Genomic DNA, 16874 nt, shown 5'->3' with positions numbered 1-16874 from the left:
ACACTCACTGGGCACGCTGGTGGTCTCCGCTGGGGGGCCCATCAGAGTCACCGGGATGAGCACGGCTGTGCTTGGTTCGGAGGGCTGACTGCCCATCCGCGTGACATTCCGCTGATTGTCCGCATCCTCGGGCTGCTCCTCCACCTTCTGGAGACAGGTGGTGGGCAGTGTGTGCACAGGGCCCAAGCCCAGCAGCCCACGGGCCTCCACATCACAGTGAGGATCCCTGCAACCCAACACACAGGCAGAGTTGGCACAGCCCTGAACCTGACCTGTCTGCCAGACTCCACTGTCTACTCCACACAGAGTAAGGGGATTTTGGGTCTGGAAGGCAGGGATGGGCCGGCCTCATCTGTCACCCTGACTCTATACCAAGCAAGACTGGTGTCTACATAGACGCTTGGGCCTGTGGGCTGGAGCCCAGCACAGAGCTGTGCGTGAAGGCAACACGGCTGAGGTCTGTTTCTCCCCTGCCAGATATACCAGACAGTATGTGGAAACGGGTTCCTGGCTGCCCAGATCCAAGCACACAGGCTTTGCCCATCATCTCCCTGTGACCCCTCACAGCCTGCTCTCAGGCCGCAGGCCTCCTGCCTTTTCTATCTACCTCCCTTCCCTTGGCCTCTCACACCTCCCTCTCCCAGCCCTCCCAAGACAATATGTGTCCTCAGTCCATCCTGATTTCTCCCAAACCTCTCTTCCCTGGGTTCTTTCAAACCTACTGGCCACTTCCCGTCACCCCCTCCCTCACAGCGTGGACGTCAGCCCTGTGTGGTGGGAGTGCCCCCTTCAGACACCAAGCCATAGTCAGTGAGGCTAGATATAAACAGGACACAGCCGCAGGCCTCCACCCAGACCTGTGGACATCGCCCACCTCGGCCAGCCAGCATCACCTGAGTCTGCCCTCCATGGATCCCAGTACCACCCACTGGTCACTCACTTGGGCTGGTGATTCCGGAGTTCCTTGTCCTTGTCTAGGTTCTCGCCCTCTTTGTCTGCGGCCTCCTTGTCCAGGGAGTCATGCTTGGACAGCACTTTGTGTCGCACTCGGTGTCGCCGGGGCGGGTCCTCCGTGCCCTCTCCTTCTCGGGATCCAGCCCGGGGCCCCCCACGGTGCCGTGTCCGCCGCTCACCCTTGGTTCCGGCGCCCTCCCGGGCCTGGTCTGATGCATGGCGGTGGGTGTGGTGGCGTCGGGGTTCCTTCTCAGTCATCTCCTCGGGGGATCCTCTCCGATGGTGGCGCCGGCCAGTGCCCTCTGGGCCTGGGCCTCGGGGTCGCTCACTCCTACCCTCCCGAGGCCCCGAGGGTTCCTTGCTGTGGCTGCGATGCAGCCGGGGCCGCTCCTCTCGGGGCCCTGCCTCTCCATTCTCGCCTTTGGGAGCCTCAGGCTTGTCCTGCTCTGCACCTGATACTACGGGAGGCTTGTCCTTGTCACGGTGGCGATGGTGTCGTCGGGGAGGGTCAGGGCCGTCGGTGGCCGGGCCAGATGGTGGCCGGGCAGGCTCAGTGGGCTCAGGGCCCTCCCGTGGGCCTTCCCGGCCAGGTTCCACCACCAGAGGCCGGTCCAGGTGAGTCTTCATGTCAGGTCGCAGGTGGCGTGTGGTGGCATAGTGCAGCCGCTCCTCGGGGTCCATCTCGTTGTACAGGGCCTCACAGCTGGCCCGCAGGTTCTGTAGCCGAAGCTGGCTGGCCCGCTGCTCCCACACAGACCGGGCCTTGGCTGAGTTCTGCTGCCTGCTGTGGGGACAGGCAGAGGTAAGCAACCCCTGGCCTGCCTGCTCCCCCACCTGTCTGCCTCACAGGGGACAGCCACAGATGGACACACGGCAATGGAGGGATGAAGAGTGGACACCAGAGGAGCAGGGAGCCCCGAGACCCAGCCTCAGGGTGTGGAGGATCAGGGTGTTCCAGCAGAGGCATTAGGGCTGGGAGGGTGCGGCATGGAGGGGATGTAGGCAGGACAAGGGGAACATGGGCGGCGACAGCATCTAATAATGGGCACCTGACCATCTGCACCTGTGGTCAGGCTTAATACCAAGTTTCTGCTCCTAGCTGTGCAACATGGCATGGGGAACCTGTGCCCTCTGCGTGTGGCAGGTGTCCCTGCCCTCACTGGTCTCAGCCACACTAATCCTGTGAGGGCCAGAGTAACCCTTAATCTCCTGAACTCCTGCACCAAGGATGGGGTCAACGGTCAGTCACACAGGAGACTGGCCATGAGCCTCATGTGCTCAGAACCTCACAAATTCCCAGTTCCTAGGCCCTCAGGGTAGTGACTGGGCCAGAACCAGACACACAGAGGGAAGGGGGGGCTCATGCCGAGGACTGAACTCCAGGCCACCAAGTGCCTGAGGGAGCCGGTCCTCATGGCCTGTACAGACACCAGAGTAGGCAGGGCTCAGTCCTGCAGACAACAGTCCGCTGGGCAGCATCAGTGAGCGGAGAAACAGGTAGGCCTCTGACTGGGAGCCCAGTGAGAAGGCAGACCAGGTATAGGCACCAGGCACCACTGCCATCCTCCTCAAAGGAGCCAAACAAAGGGTCTGTCATGGCAGAGGGAAATTCCAAGGTGTGGGTGCCCCCATGACCCTCAGAGGCCCCAACTCAAACCCCCACAATAGACTACATAGTGGCCAGAGCAGTTGTCTGGAGATGAAGTCTGTGTGTGTGGCAGACATGCGTCCATGGTACTGTCCCCTTCCCAGAGTAGCCTGCCCTGTTTCAGGGGCCACACAGTACAGGAGTCCAGCTATCAGCTGGGCATGGGAGCAAAGGTTACAGCCATCTCAGTCCTCCCCAGGACCAAGACTCACAGTAATAGACACAACACTGAATAGTCTGGCAAAGACAGCCAGTCCCTTCATGTACCCCTCCTCACGATCTTGTCTCTTCTCAGGGACCCTGTGTCTCAGGGTCTGTCCACACTAGTGCCCATGTTCTCATCTCCATGTCCCTACCTCCATGTCCTTTGGTTCAATCACACTTGTCCCAGTCCTGACATTCACATCTCCAAGTCACTGCCAGGTCCATCCACACTTGTCCCCATGTTCTTTTTAGGTGCATCTACACCCTAACCATGTGTCTTGTCATCCCATCCCCATCTCCTCACTGACAAGGTCCATCCATTCATCCTTGTTCCATGCCCTTTTCAGGTCCACTCCAACCCTGCCCTAATGTCCTTGTCATCTCTTCCATCAGGGTCCATCCACATCCCATCCCTGTGTCCTTGTCCTCATGTCCCCGTGTCCTTGATTTCCCATCTCCTCCCCATTAGGGTGTACCCACCCCATCTCTGTGTCCCTGTCCCCACATTCCCACCTCCTCCTCTTCAAGATTTATCCACATCCTATCCCTATGTCCTCAGCCCTGCACCTCAGCTCCTCCCACTAGCAACTCTATTCAACTATTCAACATCCTCGTTGAATTTTGCACACACAGCTGTGAGCTGTCCTTGCTCCCCACCCTGTCTCCAGGGTCCTGCCACGGGGACAGAATTTCAGTGTCACAGGATCCTGAGGAAACAGTAATAGCTGAGCAGGCTGCTCAGAGTGAGTGCACTTGAGACCCAGAGCATGCAGACAGACAGCAGACACCAGACAGAAACCAGGAGCCTGGCACAGTGTAGTTCGGGGCCAGGCACCAGGACAGGGCCTGCTCCCCTGCTCTGCTTCGGAGAGGCCCCCCTTAGAGCTGCCTGTGAAGCGATGACTTGAGGAGCAAGCAGAGTTAGGTTAGGAGTGGAGGGTGCTGGTGTGTAGTTATCATGAAGCCACGGTGGGGATTGTAACAGAGCGACTCACGGTGAGTTTACGCTGGAGACGGATGAGCTGCGAGATACAGTACCTCGAGTTTGCTTTACAAAACTGCACATGCAAGAAACAAAACAAAACAAAAGTGAGAAACCAGAGACAGCGGAGAGACACGAGAGGGCCGGCGTGGGTGCAGCAGGCATCCGTGTGTGTCCTGTCAGCACTCCTCCAGATCATGAGCTGTCAAGGGCAAAGGTCACCGTTTGTCTTCCAGAAGAGGAAGACGAGGATGAGTGCAGGGAGACCTGGAGCAGCTGGAGCCAAGCACGGGCTTGGAGGAGCCTTCACACACACACTCCTACTTTTCCTGCAACTCATGTGTATGCCCTTATGGGCGTGTGTGTGTGTGTGTGTGTGTGTGTGTGTGTGTCAGAAGGGTGTACATGCATGTGTGTCTGTGTGTGAGTGTGCTATGTGCATGTGTGCGCAAGACTGCACCTCTGTGTGAGTGTGCACAACTGTGAGCAGGAGTGTGTGAGGCTGTGTATACATAATCATTTGTGTGTGTCCTAGTGTGTGTATTTGTGTCTGTGTGCTGATGTATGTACATGCATGTACAGCTGTGTGCTGGACGCTTATGTGAATGTTCATATGTGCCAGCGTGTTCTGTGTGTGCCTGCATGTACGCGTGTGCATGTGTCTGTGTGTGACTATGCACATGTGTGCATGGCCATGTATCAGTGTGGGCAAGTATATTAATTATGTATGTGCAAGTGTGTGAGTATGTGCTGTGTCCTGTGTACATGTGTGTCCCGTGTGTTTGTCTGTGAGTATATGTGTTCATGTACGTGCACCTGTGTTCCAGGGGGTGCATGTGTTCATCAATACATGGTGGAAGGGTGTTGGGATAAATGAGTGGATGTGTGCTGGTACCTCTAGGTGTATGCACACACCAGTGTGAGTGTCTATGCATTCACTGGGCACCTGCTTGCCTCCTGCCAGGCAGACAGTTGGCTCCGGGGTACTGAGGTGGTTCTCCTGGTCTTTGTAGATGTTCCGAGGAGAACAGCCAAGGGCCAAAGGGTCCTGTCTTGCTCCCTGATACAGAGTCAGCCCTGTCAGCCCAACCAGCAGGTCTAAAAGACAGGCAGACAGAGAGATGCCAAGGCCCACTCCCAGCACAGGCAGACAGACAGAGAGCAGCATGGAGCCCGGAGACCTGGTCCCACCTAGAACATAGATCATGCCCCATGTACCTGGGATGTAGAATCTGCCCTGCACACCTGGGACACACATGCTACTCTGCACAGCTGGGATAGAGACCTCCCAATAAACACCTGAGACACAGATGCTGCCCTGCACACCTGAGACAGAGGCCTCATTCCACATGCCTGGGGCACAGGCTCCACCCTTCCCTTGCCCTGTCGGGCCGCTTCCCAAAGTGTCTCTAGTCAGATTAGATCTGCCATTCCCCTGGAATGCTCAAAGCCACACTCTAGGTAGAGCTAGGAAGGTCTCAAGCCAGCCTAAGGGTGGAGCAGAAGAAGAACCTCTGGGACCAACCCCAAAACAAATCCAGGTTGCCCCAAGCCGACTGCCGCATGCCGGGTGGAAACTGGAGTGAGCTGGTGGCGTCCATCTTAGTTTATTGCAAGGGACACTCTGAGGCTATGAGGACCTAATCCCAGGAGCAAAGAAGAGTCATCCTCTGCAGAAGAGTGAGCATGGTGGCAAGCCAACAGCAGGTATCCAAGGTGGTGGTACTGGGGACAGCGCCCCCCGAGGCAGGCCATAGTCAGCAACAGCTCAGCAGAGCCTAGGCTTCTTGGTCCACAAGGCTGGGCCTGAAGGATTTGCCAGGAGACCAGCTCCTGTAGACAGGTGTTCCGGGCAAAGATCGGGATCAGGAACAGGAGGGGCTCAGCCCCTCCCAGCAGGCTGGCCACAGTGAGCCCTCTCCTCCCTTCTGGCACACAGGACACTCAGAGAAGCAGCGACACTGGCAGGAGCAAGGCTCCTCCTGAGAGAAGGGTAATGCTAAACAAATCCACAGCCATGGTAGCTGGGAGCTGGACAGGTCAGTTGTTACCTGCTGCCCCAGCAACTGCAGGGTCCATCTTGCCTGGCAGCACTTGGTGATGGCCACATGAAGGCACACAGCCAATCAGCAGCAACTAAGCAGCCAGCTAACTCAAACCTCCAAACAACCAATCAACTATACAACAATAAACAACAAACACTGACAGCCATGACACAACTGCCGAGTCCACAGATCTCCACAGTCCTCCCACCCCAGGCAGCCAGAAGGCCAGTGTCTCCTGTTCAGCTCAGAGACAAGCTGCTGTCCTCTGTGGACACCTATGTAGGGAGCAACCACTTGGCAGGGAGAGACAGCTCTGTGCAACTCACACAGGCACTCATACATACATGCACAGATACATGCACACACATGAGAACATACACACGCATTCATACACAGAGCCACACGTTATGCACACTCATACACACATGCACAAACACACCCACATAGATTCGTGCACACACTCACACAAGAACATACTCACATATGCATTCTTACACACAGCCACATATTATGTGCACACATACTTATACACACATGTACACAGATTCACGCACACACATGAGGACATATATATGCATTCTTACACACAGCCACACTTTATGCATGCAAATACTCATACACACATGCACATTCAAACACACGCATACACAGATTCACACACAATCACACGAGGATGTACACACACATGCATTCATACATACAGCCACACATTATGCACACACATGCTCATACACACATACACACAGGCACTCATACACACATGCACATTGAAACACACACAGACTCATATACACATGCACACATTCACATGAGGACACACACAGGCACTCATATGCACATCCACATGCACACTCAAGCACAAGTTCACATAATTCAAGTACATATGCACACACTCATATATATACATACACACAAGGATATATTCATAGACAAACACATACATTATGCATGCCCACACTCACACAGGCATTCATATATACCTCCATATGCACACTCACACACATTCATGCACATACCCACACACTCATATACACATTCACACAAGGACATGTTCACACGCATTTATACACACGTCTACATTATACACATACTCATCCAGTCATCCATACACACACCCACATGTGTATATATTATTACATATATGCACTGACTCATATACACAAGCACGCATTCACACATGCATACATTCATGTGCACCTGTACATGTACTTACTCATGCAACTCACACACAAGTGTCCACCTACACACCCATACACATGAACTCATATATGCACTCATTCCTACACACAAATGCACACTCTCATCGACACACCCTCTTACACAAACGGACATGCACACTAACACATATACTCATGCACACATGCACCTACACATCCACACAGATGTTCATCCACACCTCAGGTATACTCACGCATGCTCATACATACATACATTCATATGCACACTCACACACATATCTACCTATACATTCTTACACATGTTAACACCATCCACACATCCATATATCCAATGCACATACACACACTCACACATAACCACATTGTCACATGCACACTCTCACACACACAAACCCACACTCATGTACATTCATATGCACATTAATACACACATACACACACATCTATATACACTCACACATATCTTTACTCATGTACAGTCACATGCACATACACTCACACATCTGTACACTTTCGTGCTAATACATACACATCAGCATACACATGCCCACATTCACACATGTGCACACACAGCCACCCTCACACACACATTCACACATGTAACTATACACACTATTACAGCCTAACATACATAATCACATATGTACAAACTCACTCACAAATATGCACACTCCCATAATCACACATGCATGCACACACATTTATTCACACAAATATACTATTACGCGCACACACTCACATGCTAACACACATGCACACAGACACGCAGTGGAAGCAAAAAAGACATAGATGTCAGGGTCGCACCATGTCAGTGCGCGCACACACACGTACGCACGCACACACACACGCTCCCAACAGAAACACCACACACAGGCTTGTTGATGGTCATTCCAGACACAGTGACCACTCTGTTCACAAAGGCACAGGTCCACTGTTGAGTGTGGAGCCCATGGTGTCAGGGACCCAGAACATGGAATTCACAGTGTCATTGCCTCAGATGGAGCCCACACTGCTCAGGACTCAGACAGAGCCCACAGTCCCCAGGGTTCAAACTGAGCCCACAGAGCCCAAGGCTCTGACGGTGCATGTCCACAGTGCCCAGGGCTCAGATGGTGCATGCCCACAGTGCCCAGGGGCCTTCGATAGGGCCCACAATAGCCAAGGCCTTTGACAGAGCCAGGGTGTCCAGGGATCTAGAAGATGGAGTTATAGCTGAGATTGTACATGGCCTGAGTCAGAGTGCAACTCAAGCAGGAAGCATCTCCTCTGAGGCTGCTCTGGACCAGATCTTTCTGTCACCTCCAGATGTCCACTCCATGATGACTGTGCCCCCTGCTGCAGCCCTCGGCCTTTGTTGGGGAGCTCTCCTGGGACTCTAGATCTCCCCTACAGAGCATCCCCACAGCCTTCAGCTTCTGTCCCAACATCCAGATAGACAATCATCTGGGAAGCTGCTACACCTCATGGGTCACTGAGGCACTGCCTATCATTCCTTGGCTGAAAAGACACACTCCAAAATGGCCTAAGTCACACTCACCACAACTGTCCACAGCTCCCACTCACCCAAACCAATACCAGGGCTCACACAGGAGAGAAGTCCAGTCCTGCTGGGCTCTGCCAGGCACCTGTCCAGGGGACTGGATGCTCACAACAAGCACTGCCCACTAAGTGTGAGGCCCAAACAGCCTGCCCTGGAGGCCCTTCACACATTGGTCCCTTCGGGTTAGGAAAGCTGAGGTCCACACTGGGGAAAGGCTCTGGCCTAGGTGGTCTATGCCCTCTAGTGGGGCCCTTGGCAGAGACCTGTGGAGGGCCAGCCCCCGCCCAGTACTCTCTCAAGGGCCTTACGCGGCGATGGAGATGTTTGCAGCAGACATAGGACTAACTTCGGCCACTTCTTTGGCCTTCTGCAGAGCAAGCTTCTGGTTGGCTGCCTCTTCCATCTCTTCTTCATCCTATGGGAGGACAGAAAGCTGCAGTGACCCAGCCTGGTACCGGCCCAGCACTCTGACCTCTTGTGCTGGTCCTCAGTCCTTGCAGCTGTCAGACCTGGAAGCGGGCTCTTAGGATTGTATGGGCTTCCCACAGCCACCTAGAAGCAGCCGCGAGAGCCCCAACCAGAGGCACACAGCCTGAGGCTTCACCGCACCTTCATAAACCCATATCCTCAGCAGGTGTGCCCAGCCATACACAACCCAGGCTTCTGCCTGACTCCCCAACTCCAGCTTCCAGTATCCTATCATTTGTGTGTCCCACAGCAACTCAGACGTATCAATCCCAAACCCAGCGCCCCTTGCTTCCACCTAGTCTGCACAGCACCATCAACAATTACTTCAGCAAAGAGGGCAGGGGCGAGTGGAGGGAGTCCAGAGTCCACAGGCCAGCTGCAGGCACATGGTGGGCCATGGCTCTACCTGGAGGCTTCCTCACAGTGTCCTGAGATTCTAGTTGCTCTGGAAACCATCTGAATGGCCTTGCTAGGGATGCCCGAGCCCATTTCAGCTCCAGAATACAGAAGGCCTAGGAGCCTTGCACCTGGGAGCCTGGGTCCTGGTTGGTGGACATGTCCAGCAACAGACACCTACACAGCTGTGTGCAGGGAAGGACAGCATACAGAAGTTGTACACAAATGTTCACGCACAAGTATGCCTAGGCTTGCAGCACACACACACTGAATACTGAGACAAGGCTGCAACTTCGTCCACACCCAAGGGGCGCTGATCTGGACAAGCACACCACCACTGCAGCCACCGCCAGGCTGCCTGGCACTAGCCAGGAACCCATGAGTCACGCAGCCTTGGAAGCACTGCGACACAGCTTCAGGGAAGGGGACTAGGAGGGGACAGCAGTGTCACCGGGAGGCACAGCACAGATGCCCTGGCTCATGGATGAGACTAGTGACGATGCTCACAGATAACAAGGAGGGGGCACAGCAGTAGCCAGGCTGCTGAAAGTCCCCCCCTGGGTCCAAGGACTGCTGGAAGCCAGCACTTACACGAGGATGATCCCCAGGGCTTCTGTCCTGCCTGGGACACCCAAGACTGCCCCTTCAACCTGAGAGAACACACAGCCATCTTCTCCCACTAGGGACTCACACACCTGTCCCCTCCTCCCAAAAGGACTCACACAGCTGTCCCTTCCTCTCAACCTGAGACTCACATACCTGTCCTCTCCTCCCACAGGGGACACACACAGCTGTCCCCTCCTCCCACACAACTGTTTCCTCTTCCCACCAGGGACCCACATACCTGTCCCCTCTTCTTACCAGGGACCCACACAGTTGTCCCCTCTTCTTACCAGAGACTCACACAACTGTCCCCTCTTCCCAACAGGATTCCCAAAGCTGTCCCCTCCTCTTGCCAGGGACTCACACACCTGTCTCCTCTCCCAACCTGAGTCTCACACAGCTGTCAACCCCCAGAACATGCACAGATGTCTCTTAGTGCCCAGGTCTCACAGGTGTTCCCTCTCTGCAATGTAGGTTTTCAGAGCTGGGAGTTCCTGAGAAGCCTCCTCCTGTTCCTTTCATTTTGCAGAACCTCTCCCTCTAAACCTGCACTGACCACAGATCTGCCGCCAGCTGCATCTCTGACCACCTCCTTCTTCATGCTCAGACCACACCTCCTAAACAGTGATTCTTGGAGAGTCTGCCCGCCTGACAAGGGGTCTCTATGAGCTCCCCAAACACCACCCATGAAGAACCTTCCATAAACCCCTTCAACAGAGGTTGTATAAAATCCTCTAAGGACTAGGCTCTTCTCATGGTTCTGCACCTCCAGCCTTAACATGTGGATCCACCACCTGGGCTGCCACCACCCTGTCCATCTCCACTCCTCCACCCCAGCACTTGGGCTGCAGTAATCAATGATATGGACCTGCCCCCCATACACATGCGCATGCACAACCCCACACCCCACCCCACACCCCAGAGACCTCCCATGCGAATGGATGGACCTCCCCACCCCTATCTCTGTCTCTCTCTCACACACACACACACACACACACACTTGACCTCAAGGTGGCTTCCCTACCTACTACATACCTTGGTTAGCTCCTGAGCATTAGCTAAGTTGTCCACTGCAATGGCCAGGAAGACATTGAGTAGGGTGTCTAGGTGGCTCTGGCTAAGGAAAGGCTACTCATTGCCCACACTCTTCTCAACAGCCACTTTCCCTACAGAAAAGAAGACCTCCAACACTCCATCCCCACAAGCCTCCAGCATCCTTCCTCAGTGTCCCCAGAATCCCATCTGCCTCCAAGCCTCTGGTCACCCACTTTCCTGGCCCTTTGTTTCATGACGTCCACCCTCCTCGCTGCTCACAAGAGCCACCCTTAGGAGCCACCATGGAAGTCTCCCATTCTCTCCCTGACCAGCTCCATGTGGCCCGGTCATCTCTGCCTTATGGAAAGAACTGGGGCCAAGGCTGCAGACACTTTAATAGTTTTTCTCTGTAACCCTCACCATTCTCCTCTTCCCAAGGGGTGGACTCGAGGGGCAAGCTCCCCTGATATGTGTCGTCATGGACATGCTCGGTTATGCAGTGGACATAAATCCTGACAGCCTGCCATTGGCCAGCAACACCCCAGGCCCTTGGGGAAGAAGAAGTATCAGGGAGGGCCCCAAAGCAGGAATATTCTGCTGTGATCTTCATGACATACCCCATCACTGAGCAGCAAAGCTTGCTCTGCAGGCATTCCCCTGCCCAGTCCCTGTAATCATCCTCAGTTCGAATAATCCAAGGAGTCTGCACCCACAGGACCAGACCGATACCAAGGTCCCCAGATATGACCTTGCTGCTGAGGCTGCACTCTCCATGGCTCTGGGGTGTATTCTGTGTAAGCCACCATGATAAGCTGTTGGCTCCCTGTTCTACCCAGGACTCACAAGTCTGCAATGGCCCAGACACTGTCCACAGGCACGGACACCCACCCTCAAAGGCCTAATGACAAGATCACACCCTTCAGAACCAAGAAGGAAGCTGCATACCAGGGACAGGTAAAAGTCACTCTCCTGGCCCAAGTGGGTGGCCCCAGGCTTAACTGCACTGAAGTGGCATCTAGCCCTGGCTCCCATCTGAGCAACCTTCCAGCTTCCTGCCAACTGACTGTCTCTAAGCATGTCCACATCCTCCTGCACCAGCTCAACCCAACCCTCTTCTCCAAAGCAAGGCTGGCTCATCAGGCCCTCAAGTCTCCTCTCCTGACTTCACACTCTGTGTCCTGAGAAGTATGCATCGTCCCAAGAGGCCCAGGCCTGCGGCTTCTCATCAGAGTGTCTGTGGTTAGAACAGGGGGGCAGAGAGGGATTATAGGCTGGAAGCCTCTGGGCTCACCCAAGAGAGAAAGATGGACAGATGGGGCACCCAGAAGGTATCAGTCTGCAGAACAAGCTTAACCACTTCCCATAGGATGTTCTGCCACATGGTCCCAAAGAGGGTGTTCCTGGTCTCAGGGTCCCCTAGGCATGCCAGGCTTCAGGCCAGGGAGCCAGACCTAGAGAGGACCAAATTGGCTTCAATAGTCTCCCAGGTACCCGTGTCTGTCTGAGCCTGGACAAACCCTCACCAGGACCTACCTCATACTCTCTGCACCCTGCAAAGTCATGAGCCACTCCAATTCTGCCTTCAGGTGCCCTGGAGCTGGTCCTTCTCGGCATGGCTTGTCCAGCAGGGCAGGCATCACCCACAAGGAGGCATCTCCACAGTCACCCAGTCACCCTAACACCTCCCTCAAGTGTAACCCCATCAGCAGGATGGTTTTTAAAGCCCAGTGCTTAAACGTAATTACTCAGTTCTACGAAAGTTGAGAAGAACCCACTGCCCCTGTATATCCCTAGGAGCTTCCTGCGTCTCCTTCCAACTAATGACAGCTTGAGAGCACACCTCTGTGCTTACTGAGAAGCTTGCCAAGTGACCAAAGCACCCTAGAAAGACGGTCCATCAAAGGATACAATTTCCAAACAGCGTCAGGACGATGAAGTAAAAGGATGAGAACATGCCTTTGCTGACCCCACCTTGTGACTCGATGCCATGATACATCACTGCATTCCAGTCCTCCCCAGTCAGGATCTGTGTGGAAAAGAGCATGGTGCATGCCCACCTTGCTTCCCCCTCTGTGCACAGTACATGGATACACACACACAGGGAGACACATAAACATGAACATATGTACACACGCACACAGAAACACACACAGGGAGACACATGTGCACGGACATGTAGGCACATAAGCATGAACATATGTACACGCGTGCATGCACACGGGCACACAGAGTGGAGGCCAGACAGCATCCCATGACACAGGGCATATCTACACACACACACACACACACACACGGGGCCTCTGGGGGAGACTGCTTATGGCACAGTGTTCTCCAGGAAGACTTTCAAGACACAGCTGCTGAGCAGGGTTGGGCCTTAAAAATTATGAACTGGGCTTCCCCCCGCCCCCCTTTTGAGTGCTTGGGGCCAACTTCCTTCTTTTGGCCTCTGCTGCCACCCAGCTCTACAAACAGCTGATATCATAGGCTTCAGAGACCTCAAGACTGCCGCTGGCCTCCAGGTCCTCAATGATTACCTGGGCGACAAGAGTTACATCGAGGGGCATGTGCCATTGCAAGCAGATGTGGTAGTGTTTGAAGCCATTTCCAGCCCCTCACCTGTCGAACTGTGTCACACCTAGATTGGTATAATTACATCAAATCTTACAAGAAGGAAAAGGCCAGCCTGCCAGGGGAGAAGAAAGCATTGGGCAAGTATGGCCCTGCTGATGTGGAAGATACCACAGGAAGTGGAGCTGCAGACAGTATAGGTGACAACGACATTGATCTCTGTGGATCTGAGGAGGAAAGTGAGGAAACAAAGAAGCTAAGAGAAGAACATCATGCACAGTATGGATCAAAGAAAGCCAAAAAAACTACACTTGTTGCCAAGTTTTCAATCTTACTAGCTGTGAAGCCTTGGGATGATGAAACCGACATGGCAAAACTGGAAGAATGTGTCGGAAGTATCCAGGCAGACAGCTTGGACCAGTGGGATATGGAATTAAGAAGCTTCAGATACAGTGTGTAGTTGAAGACTATAAAGTTGCCACAGATATGCAGGAAGAACAGGTAACTGCTTTTGAAGACTATGTGCAGTCCATGGACATGGCTGCTTTCAACAAGATCTAAAGTCCATCTGCATCCAACAATAAAAACTTTGAAAAACAAACAAACAAAAAGATGAACTGGAGTAAGTGCAAGATTTTCCACCAAGCATGGAAAGGGTCCTCCCAGCGGGGGGGTGGGGCGTGGCAGGCAAAGGCCAGGAGGATGCTTACGACAGTGAAGCTTGGCACTGAGAAGCCAAGCATGCAAAGTTTCACAGACCCCTGGTCATTCCTACAGAAAGGTAAGGACAAGAAGCCCAGAGAGGGCCCAGCAGCTGAGGCCATGGCCCATCGGCAGGGTCTGTAGACCCAAGCAAGGTGGGTAGCAAAACATTACTTTTCCATCTTTATTTATGAAAAACTAAACGGGTAAAATAACAAGTACTCATGCATGCATCTCTCCAAATGGAAATAACATAACCATTTTTTTTAAGAAATTAAATACTGTGGCTAAATCTGGAGTCCCTAGTTCCTGGTCCCACAGTCCACACTCTCTCCATAGGAAGCTCAAAGCGGGGTGCACATGTCTACTTATCCATGCATTGCCTTCCTTCAACTTATTTTCCATCCCCTCCTTCTAAACAATGGTAGGTCCCAACTGCCCACTATTGGATCACACTGCGCACATGAGAAGTCTGCCTATGACTGTGTTTGCAGGTAATCAGCCATGGACTTCTCAGACTTCACAAAAAGACTACAAGGGGTGATCCCAAATCATGGTGCAGTATGGGAAGGTCTTCCTCTCATCCTCTGCCCACTTTGGCCTCTGCAGAGCAGAGAATGATTTGATACCCTTCTAGAATCTTCTCTGCGATTCCCACACAAGGACTGGGATAAACCACTATTGCAGAGTCTATTCTGATTCTGGCAACCCTCCCTCAGGGTTCCGAGGCTATAAACCTTTATGAGAGGACATTGTTCATTTTTCTCCTATGAAGCAACTGATGGATTCAAACAGCCAGTATTTCTGTTCGTAGCCTAATTAATATGTTATACTCTACACCACCAGGTTTTAGCAGAGTTACTTCTGAAATAACAGGCCTTCCCAAACTCGAGACAATGAAAGAGCATTGTCTGGTACAGTGCCAGTAGGTAAGCCCTCAGGTTGGAAGGCACTCCAATACACCTGCTGCTTCCTCAACACTGTCCATCATAACGGCCCCAACGGTATAAAGCTTTCTTTCACCCAGTCAAGGACCTTTATTTACTTTGTGACAAGACTCAAATGAAAAGAAACATCTGCAAAAACCCATTAATAATTAGAATATGAAATTGTATGAAGTAGCAATGTAGAAAAATTGGAATTTGTGAAAAGATAAAATGCCATGCATAAAGATTAACACCCTAGGCAGAAGACAGCTGAGATGGACTGGTATTGGTCATTCTGAATCAGAAAATACCATGACCTCCTACACTAGAAATGACAACTGAAGAGGAATGGTGTACCGCACACCATAAAAAAGAGCATTTCAAGAGCTATCCTAAAGTACGGTGATGCAAGTGGTAGATAGGATGTTGTCCATACATTTAATACAACTACTCCTCACATACACCAACCACAACAGCCAAATTTGAAGAAATTAAGGATTTCTTGCCAAATTTTGAAGTCTGAAATTGATAGAACATGCAATCAAGATACATGAATAACAAGTGGTAATTGAAATGCAAAAATTAGAAACAAATGAGAAGGATTAGTAGGTGGAAAATACTGTCTTTGTGACAGACAGAAGGCTGAGTTTCAAGTGATAGAATTTTGTACAATCAAGGATTCATTCACTGAAAATTAAAAAAACCACCACAACATGTAAATGGTAACTATATATATCTACACTTCACCCGATGGACTACACAGAAATCAGATTGACTACATTTGGAAGGAGACCTTGGAGAAGCTCAGTATCAACAGTCAAAACCAGCCCAGGGACTGACTGTGGAACAGACCTTCAACTACTCATATGCCTGATAAGGCGAAGAAAATGGAAACAAGTCCAGAACAATCAAAATATGACCTTAACTGTATCCCAACTGAATTTAAAAAACATCTCAAGAACAGATTTGACATATATGAGCACAAATGCACAAATACTGGACAAGTTGTAGAGTGATAATAAAAATGTTATGAAGAAAACAAAAAGTCATTATAAAGACAGGGAAAAATTGAAAGAAAAGACCAAAATGGATGTCAGAAGAGACTCTGAAACTAACACTAGAAGGGAAAGAAGCTAAAATAAGTGCAAGGAATGCTGAAGTGAGAGTCCTGGACAGAATATTTGAAAAGGCAGCTCAAGAAAACAAGCAAAGTATAATGAAAAGAGTAAGGAACTGGAGTTAGAAAACCAAAAAGAAAAAACATTCAAAAGATACTTTCTCAAGCTGACAGAACCGAAGAATAAATTCAAAACTTGAGTTGCAATACTAAAAAGTTCTAGGAACAAAATCTTGAATGGTGCAGAAAAGAATGAAAAGAAGATGGAACACAGAGTTACTACACCAAAAAGAATGAGTCAGCTTTTAGCCATTTCAGAAAGTAGGATACAAAGAACTGATACAGTACTGAGGGAGGAAGGTGAAGGGCAATGGCAGCATTGGCAAAAAATAGCACCCTAGTTATTGATGGAATATCAATTGAGGTGTTTCAGGAAACCCATGCAACCCTGGAAGTACTGACCAATTTAAACCAACTAATAAGGAAGACATTGACCTGGCCACATGAC

At 51.7% G+C, this 16874-nt stretch overlaps 1 protein-coding gene across 1 annotated transcript in view; it reads right to left on the bottom strand.

Moving 5' to 3' along the window:
• The window catches only part of CACNA1B (calcium channel, voltage-dependent, N type, alpha 1B subunit), a 258633-nt gene that overhangs the window by 121827 nt on the left and 119932 nt on the right, over window positions 1-16874 (bottom strand). Inside the window, exons 14-18 of the mRNA XM_006900673.1 lie at window positions 12962-13079; window positions 11054-11121; window positions 8860-8966; window positions 941-1738; window positions 9-226 (exon numbers count right to left, since the gene is read on the bottom strand). Coding sequence (XP_006900735.1) covers window positions 9-226; window positions 941-1738; window positions 8860-8966; window positions 11054-11121; window positions 12962-13079 — 1309 coding nt within the window. The remainder of the gene's footprint in view (window positions 1-8; window positions 227-940; window positions 1739-8859; window positions 8967-11053; window positions 11122-12961; window positions 13080-16874) is intronic.

The sequence above is a fragment of the Elephantulus edwardii genome, unplaced genomic scaffold (assembly GCF_000299155.1).
Source record: "Elephantulus edwardii isolate Elephantulus edwardi_28Jun2011 unplaced genomic scaffold, EleEdw1.0 scaffold00289, whole genome shotgun sequence".
NCBI classification, from domain to species: Eukaryota; Metazoa; Chordata; class Mammalia; order Macroscelidea; family Macroscelididae; genus Elephantulus; species Elephantulus edwardii.
This window is presented reverse-complemented; position numbering and strand designations above follow the sequence as displayed.